The following is a 9,004-nucleotide window of genomic DNA, read 5'->3' on the forward strand; positions in this document are numbered from 1 at the left end:
ACTTCTAAATCTGCAAACAACAAAGGTTTGTCTTTACAAAAGATATTCAAAATAAAGTAATAAAATAAAAAGAATTCAAACCTTTTTTTTATAAGCTAAGAAAATTTTATTTGCATTATGCAGTGCGAATAAATATATATTTAAAGATCATAATTAATTTGACTATAAGATTGATGTAATATAATTAATAATTAATAATTTTGTATTTTTTTAAACAACTTTTAATGGTTTCTTTAATTTTGAAAACTGCAAACGACTAAAGTTTTAGTTAACAAAACATTAGTAAAATAAGCTTAACCCTTTATGTGCCAGGTGTGGATAAATCCGAATCACTGGCTCTTAAGTGCAAAATTCGGATTTATCCCACGCTCAATAAAAAAATTGAGTGCTAAATTAATTTTAATTAAAAGTCACGTCATTATTCAAAGATACAATAAAAAATAAAATTAATGATTTAATACTGAAGTTGAATACAGATGCAGCAGAGAATGAATTTAAACATATTAAAAAATATTTGGTTAATCTTTAAATTTAATTTTTACTGTATAATTGACTTTTTATTAAAATTAATTTAGCACTTAAAGATGAATGAATACTAATTATGCTCACAGAATCCACGTAGATCTAGATTATTTAAACATTTTTTTCGTCTTAAGCTTTGTGCCCCATCTAAAAAAATATTATCATTATTTAACTATCCATTGCCACCTTAATAAAATAATGAATTAAAAGTGAAGCTAAACACTAACGCGATTGACTCCTAATTTGCATTCTCTCCCATTTATGCAAGCTTCCTTGAAGGAATATTACACTTGGTATTTCTCTTCAATTCGAGAGAGATTCGATTTTCACAGCTTCACATTACACATTAATTTTTACTGTATATATTAGTTTAATCCTACAATTTTTATAATAAACTATACATCAAAAGCTTTACATGTGTTTTCCTGGATGAACAAAACAGTGTAGATATAGTTTTAAATTTTATGCATCAGGAGTTGTTAATTCATTATTTAATTTAATTTAATTTAACCCACTTTTGTCTAGTTTAGTTTATTAAAAATATTTCATATGATTCATATGAAGCGTTTCGATTATCACTACTAAACAATTTTTAAATCAATATTTTATTAATTTATATTTAATATATTTGCACTAACTTGTTTTACAAATTAACAGACTCAAAATATTTTCGGAATTTATTTTAATAAAGCGACGATAAAATAGATCCATAAAAATATTATTTAGTCAAAACTCGAACCAGCATATCGAACAGAAGATCATTTTTAAAATAGTATATATGTAAATCATTACTATAAAAAATAAATATTTATATATATATTACTTAAACAATAATCATAAAAATAATTTTTAAAAATATCAATCAAGTTTTAATTATCCTATTATCTAAATGTCAAGAAAATACATATTTTTGTGTACATAATATTTAATTTAGTTATTTATTTATGTTATTCAGAATATTTATAAATAATACCTAAATATATATTTTACTAAAAAAAGTTTTAGTTTCGAATCATAAATATTAATTTTATTGCAATTAAAATTTGTACTATATGTAATCTATAAATAAATACTGTTTTGCTTATTTCCATTTTTATATAATTTTTAAATATTTTATAAATAAAAAATTATTAAAATTGTGATAATAATGTATGAAAAAATGTACGCTTCAACAATCAAAGATGTCGTTGGTATCCTAAAATCGATATGTCAAAAGTATTGTATTTTAAAATAAAAAAATATTTACTATATTATATAAATATATGAGAATGTTACAAATTGCTTTATCATTGAAATTAGTACATATTTAATGTTCAAATTAAAACTTTCTTTGCACTAGTTACTCATTATCTTTCATTCGAAATAGTTGTAACGTAAAATATTTGCTTTTTTTCAAATCAGAACAACGCATTTAAGTGATTAATGACATATTTAAACCACATCCTGAATTTTTGATTAATAAACCGCCAATTATTTAATAACAATTTACGCACTTACTGTACGTCATTGCTTGCAATTATTTCCGCCAGCAAAGAACATTTATAGTCCTTGCTATTAAGCCTGTGTCCACATTCTCACTCGATATCCTGCCAGATATTTTACTGTAGTCCTGATTTATCACTACTCTTAAAATGATTCACTTCAACTTTGCGAGAGTCGTTATTTTGGTTATTTTTGCAATGTGCTGCATGTCCAGCTTTGTGGTAGAATCAAAGCCTTGGTTCATGCCAGATAAAATGTATCCAACGAGGTGTTCAAAAGGCAGAGTTTTAATCAGTGGAAGGTGTAGGAAGGTCTTATGAAATAATCAAAATAGTATTTTTATTTAAGGTATGTACCATTTCTAATACTATTATTAATCAATATTTTTTATTTATATTTAATTCAGTGTGTAATATATTTTCAGGTATAACATTAAATTTACGTCCAGTATTATCAAGAAGACAAAATATATATCAGCATGCATTTATATTATTAAACTTTATTGTTACAAATAAATATTTTTTTAATGATATTATAATAAAATTTTAAATTTTGCAAAAATATATTACATATATTCTAACCATCGCTTTTTACTAATATTTAAAAATTGTGTGACTGTAATGTTATGATCTTCTCTTTTAAGCAATTTACTTTAGGTTTCATGTTTCATGTATTGATTATTTAATTTATTGTATTCAATAACATTTAAGAAACATAGATTAGTATAGTGTATAAATTATAATTTATAATAATAATGGTAAAGCTTAATAATATTTTAATAAACATTTATTAGGACAATTATATTTTGCAGCTCATCTTTTAAAAATTATATATGCAATAAATAATTTATTTTTATTATATTTATAATTTTTTAATACATGATCAAATATTTTTAAATTTATTAAATCAATTTATTATAATTATAAATTATTTAAGTAATATATAACTGATATACTTGTGTTCATTTGAAATACCATAAAAATCATATAAATTAAAAATATTGTATAGTTATCAAAAATACTTTATTACATAAATAAAAATCAGATTAATATAACTATAAAAATAATAAAATCAATACTAATCAATCATACCATTTAAAAGATTTCAGAAACACTATTTCATATTAATAATACTATGCTATCAACCTTTTGCATCTTTATTTTATTCAACCAATTAGTAGCACTTGAAGACTAAATTTCTTCCTCCTTGTCACCACAATACAATGTGACCGACAAAAATAATATGGTATACATTTTAATGATAATCTCTTATTAAATTCAATCAAGATGCAATATATATTTTTACTATTTTAACACCAATGAAATTATTATTTGATCAATCAATAAAAAAATCAATGCTCACTCAGTCACACAGTCACTCAAATTAATCAGATTTCTATCACGTGTACAAAATTCTGTCAATACACTCATTTCCATGTCAAGTGATGGTCCTGCATATAAAATTCCTGTCCATCTTTTGATTCGATCCACACTTCTTGTGCGGTATGTTAATGATGTAGGCGGTTTTAGTACTCTCTTGCTTTCCTCTGTCAAGCAATTCCTGGATGTTGATTACTTCCTTTACATTAGCATCTTTGGGTGCGCAAGCGACGACTAGCAACAGCATCAAAAACATCAGCAAACTCAACAGCTTCATGATCGTAGCGCGTGATTGCTACACCAAAGGTCTTCCAAGAAGTCAAGATGTCAGACGAGCGATAAACTCTTGATAATATATGTTATTGCGCAGCAACATAAAATATGTAGTTATATTTCACAAACTCCGTCACAAAAACGAGTCAGAAAATATTTTTTAAATGCTTAGAATTGAGTCAAAAGCAAAAGCAATGCTTCTTGAGCACCTTGTTATGGCGAACTAACTCGAACCACAGAAGATTATTTCACGTCTCGGCCAGTTTTATGATACAATATAAGTGTGTGGTTTACAGTATTTTAAAATATGTTTTAGATAAGATTATGGATAGTGGGTCTTCGAATAGAAACATGTTATCAGTTTGAGTGTGATTACCTAATATAAATAATAATGTACATATAAAAACGTCTGCTCAGGAAGTGGTTTTGTTCAATGTCCATCAGGATACTATCTGCCTGCTATACTGTACATTAAAAATAAATCCAAATGACATAAGCATTGATATGTTGTGTCAGTGATGACAGATGAGGCACCCAATATGGTGGTTGAACCGAAGAAAAATACAAATTTGTTGAATGCTTTAATTATTTAAGCGCCAGCGACTCACCCGTGCTTGTTTTAAAAATATTTTTAAAACAAGCTTACGAAATATTTTTTATTAATTAATTAAAATCAAAATAAATATATTTGCTTTATCTCAGGTAGTTTTACTGATACCTAGCAGTTTTCAGTAATTGTGCTATGTCGCAGAAAAATAAACACGCTGCTGCGGCCTGCCGGCTCTTTTTTATGTTAGGGATGGCTGGCGAAGTAAAAACAAAAGCAGCTATTTATTGTGTATACAAAATTCTTTCTACTATTTGTACATGTTTATCTTCATTCAGACATATTTTCACCCAAATAGTTCACGGAGTATGCGCTTTTTTATATCAAACTTGCTTTACAATTTATTTTTTAGAGTAAATAAATATGAAAATTATATATTTCTTTATTTTTATTTTATTTCCTCATTTGATTGAGAGTACAGAAAAAAGTTATATTATAATATAATTTATTTAAAAATGCAAATCAATGATTTCTGCAAACAAAATCGCATAAAAAAATGTGTGGGGCTAAAAATTATGCCGTTCTTAAATGTATTTTATTTTATAATATTTACATAAAGGTTACTAACTCAAATGTAATTAATGTTACTTCAAAGTAACATTAATTGTTATTAATTAATTAATTTTAAATACACAATTGTCTCATTACAAATTGCAACAGATATTGATTTAAAAAATGACAAATACTTTATTAGGGCGGAACAGCGTACTCCGTACGTTCTTGACTGGTAACCTAGAGGCTGCGGGTTCGAGCCACAACTGCTTATTCGATTTTTTTAATTTTAATTTTCTTTATTAAAAACCAGCTTAGCTGTAAAGTAACATTGATTATAAATTGTAATATACATGATATTTAATAATCATTGATAAAAAATGGTCTTTTGGTTGGTTTGTATGTATTTATTATGTCTGATTCAATAGTACACATTTACTTCGGTGTAACGCATTGGATTATGCTTGTCTGGTTACAGCGAAAGATAAAAAATCATTATCCTAAGTCAATCTAGACCTTTCTTTTTGACTTATTTTTATTATGAGAGTTTAAACATTGCTTTAAAAATCATCAGAACGAAAATAATTAACCAATTAACTGAAATATACAGAACACTCATTTACACAAGCTTCAAAGGTCGTTAAAAAATATACTAAAAAACATTGTGTAAGCAATATTTTGTACTTATCGGACGGTCGCCCAAACAGGACTTTCACTTAATTGGTGGGTATGGTTAGACCTTTATAAAATCAGCTCCAAATCGGTCCCGTCTTGCACTCGTCTCTACTTTATTAAATGATCGTTATAAAAAATGTGACACTCAGTCATGTAACTAATTACTGACTCGCATACCGACGATCATTAGACGGACTCTTAATTTACATTTTTTATGTAAAATATATATTTTGTACAATAAACTTGCGTCTCCGGCGTCTAACTGTCTGCAAAAGTCACACTATTTGACTACCAATTACGAAAATATCTAATCAGACTCTTTGGCGTGTGTCTTGCTAGATTTAAAATTGTTTACATTTGGCAGTTTGTTTAGTATCTATAAATTAAATGCTATATTCTGACATGTTTACTATTAAGCGGTTTTTTTAAGTGAGATTAAAGCGTTATATTTTGGAATTGTAATTATTGTATATACACAGTTAATGGATATCTGTAAAAATATGCATGACTGCTCCTTTGGGTTTTGAGGCCCAACAGTGTGACTTTGCAGTCAAATAGGAGCCGAAAAAAGTGGTAGCAGTTTATTTTTATTATGTACAATTTATCACTATAGGATCGAGTTGTATTTCGTAGATTAAGTGCTAGCGAAAAAACTGGGATTATCGCTGTGATGTTCTCTGGACGATCCGCTCGTTTTCTCGGTTTGCCTCGAAAGTCATCTGTCTGATCATTTCTAATAAACTCTGACTTTGATCATCTGCTAATGTAACAAACGAATCTTTCATACTTTGATTCGAAACAGCTCTGGCGAATCACAGATGCGGAAGTTGGTGGGCCAACTGCATCACTTGCCTTGCAGTGAAATTTTCAAAAGTTATTAATGATAGGGGTAGATGATAATAGAGGTTTTTATGTAAAACAGACGCATTGCCTATCGCCAATTTTTAGTGATAGTTTTTTTTTATGATCAACTAGCATGTTCTGCAAACTTTTAAATTATTACACAATTGGGGTATTGAGTATTTGATTCTATTATTAGACCTTTTGTTGAAATGAGTTGTTAATTAATTATTCATAATATTTAAAATGATCTTGACAATCTCAGCAAATTATATCTTAAGAAAAAATATTATACTTTACATAATTAATATTATTGTAATATTTTTTTGCGAGCTGCATGTGAAGAGTTGCTACATTTTTTTACATCCAATAATATGTTTATTAAATATAAAATTAATTGCTATATTTAGTTTTTTTCTAGCAATAATTCAAATAACGATCTTAATAAATGGCAATAAACTTATTTAATAATAAAATGAGCAATTTCAAAAAAACAACTTTCTATAAAAACATAATAATCGATTTAAAATCAGAGAAAAATATAATGCTATTTAATTTGTATGGTAAATATTGTAAGCAAACAAATAAAACAATCACAAAAAAAATACTAATAGACTGTTAACCCAAAATATTAATTAATACAATAATTTTTTCATTAAAAAATAATTTAACTATTATTTATTTATTTAGTAGTTTATATTTTTTTTTAATGTTTAATTTGATTTTTTTTTTAATTTCTACAATATATTAAATAATTAATCAAAAGTAATAATATGTAAATACTTACCAGTACTTATAATCGAAATAGTGTGAAATTTCTGGAATAAATCGGATTATCTTATCTATGTACTGTGATTATATTAAATATTATCATACAAAAAATCTTATGAAAAATTATATTATATAGTATGTTATATATTACTATATTATACATAGTAAAAAAATTGATTTACTTATTTTGAATTATTATATAGTTCTTCTTTATAAAATATTAAAAAACAGGTACTAAAATATATTATTTTATTCAGGTCAATTAAAAATATATTATGTGTATTTAAATTATTAAATTTATATTTATAGAATAACTAGTAATTAATTACCTTTTTACACCAGTGTTTTTTTATAAATATTTTTATTCATATATATAATTGTTATACATTTTTTTAGGTTGCGTCTACAATATATTTGTGTAATATAAATAAATAATAATTTATTTTCTTTGTGAGTATAAGAAATGATCTTGATTCATTGCTATTGCTTTTGAATCTGTAACAATAAATATCCAATTTAATTTAAATTAAAATTATAAATACAAAATTTAATTAAATACCTTAAAGTAACTTCATCAACGTCTTTAAATTACACTTTGGATGGATTTCGCAATAATTCTGCAGCCACTTGAGCATTATTTGTAACTGCATTTCTTCACCCAAATCATCGGTTTTATTATCCAGAACCCATGGCACCTTTACATTCTGACCGTTAATAACCACAAAATCTCTTTCACTCATCTCCCCATAAACCGCAGGCACTACTTCAGTGACTTCCTCTTTAGGTTCGAAGGTTTCCACTATAAAAACTTCTTTGTGAGCTTTTTTCTCGATACCCGGATAATGCCTCAAACTGTTATGCCTTTCATATGGCATATGAATCACAAAACTCGAAGCAACATTAATGACAAACAAAATAACAATTAAAAACTTCATTTTTGATGATCCGAAAATGCAAGCGTCTTACAACACGCCCAAGAACGCACTACTTCAAAAATTCTCCATCATAATTGAAATGATAGTCTTCAATTGGCCATGTATCAAAATAAATTAAAAAGGGCTGTTGATGAATTGACTTCAATTACCATCTAGCACAAACAAATAATTAAGCACCATTGGAGTGAAATGAATTTCGTATTATTTATTTTTTAATAGCAGATTGCAATCACCGAGCTAAGGCTTTAATACAAAAATTTAGTTTAATCCTAACCCATACACAGAATTGCGTTTAGTCGTTTCTGTTATAACTAAAATGACGGTTTAATACAAAATTATTTTATTAAAAATCCCTGCTTTTTTACATTCACATAATTTCAAATACAGAACACCCACACTTGTAATTAAAGGATAAATGTTCCAATGGGAGTCCCGCAAGGAAGCATTCTTGGCCTTCGTATTTTATCTTTATTTATTTACGGCATTTCAACACTGCAAAACTGTTAACTTGCGTTTTTCTAGATATAAATATATATATATACATACATATGACATGCTTATCGAGTAGAAAAAACATATAGATAGCTGGATAGTCAAAACAAACACTATAAAAAAAATTAAATCAAAAGTGACTATCACTCGCGTATTAAGTAAAACTCAAGATTTAAATATCTGCGTCTTTATATAGACTCTCTTTTAAACTGTAAGAATAAGTGAAATTCATAAGACGAAAGAAACTCTTTGTAATTTTAGCCATTGTTACAGAAAAAATATATAAATTTCTAATACGAAAGATGAATTTAAGACTCACTTGCCGTACTAATTTTAGAAAAATATTTTTTACGATTTTTAGATAATTTATGATCAAAACATAAATAATACATCTTAAGAGACTAATAGTTTAATGATCTGCATTCTGGTGATTACTACTGTTACACCTGTTAGTCTCCAGAGAAAGTGGAAGCGCAAAATGTTTTGTTTTAAATCCGTCATGCGTTTTTAGTAAAATCTACAATATATATGAATCA

General features: G+C 26.3%; 1 protein-coding gene and 1 long non-coding RNA gene across 2 annotated transcripts; one reads left to right on the top strand and one right to left on the bottom strand.

Moving 5' to 3' along the window:
* Window positions 1–1,839: 1,839 nt before the first annotated feature.
* LOC148233511 (uncharacterized) lies at window positions 1,840–2,520 on the top strand. Its single transcript, XR_015810373.1, has 2 exons — window positions 1,840–2,352; window positions 2,429–2,520. It is a non-coding gene; the product is annotated as an uncharacterized LOC148233511 (long non-coding RNA).
* A 4,959-nt stretch (window positions 2,521–7,479) lies between these two features.
* LOC148233512 (uncharacterized) lies at window positions 7,480–8,113 on the bottom strand. Its single transcript, XM_088189837.1, has 2 exons — window positions 7,601–8,113; window positions 7,480–7,536 (listed from the first exon to the last, which is right to left on the bottom strand). Exon 1 carries the CDS (start codon window positions 7,974–7,976, stop codon window positions 7,602–7,604), a length of 375 nt encoding a protein of 124 aa, XP_088045963.1. The 5' UTR covers window positions 7,977–8,113; the 3' UTR covers window positions 7,480–7,536; window position 7,601.
* Between the last annotated feature and the right edge of the window lie 891 nt (window positions 8,114–9,004).

Source organism: Plectrocnemia conspersa, unplaced genomic scaffold, assembly GCF_051122295.1.
Source record: "Plectrocnemia conspersa isolate PC_06_02 unplaced genomic scaffold, ASM5112229v1 ptg000008l, whole genome shotgun sequence".
Classification (NCBI taxonomy): Eukaryota; Metazoa; Arthropoda; class Insecta; order Trichoptera; family Polycentropodidae; genus Plectrocnemia; species Plectrocnemia conspersa.

Excerpts from the sequence above, each read along its gene's own strand:
- LOC148233512 (XM_088189837.1), bottom strand. The coding sequence starts at position 7,976 with ATGAAGTTTTTAATTGTTATTTTGTTTGTCATTAATGTTGCTTCGAGT.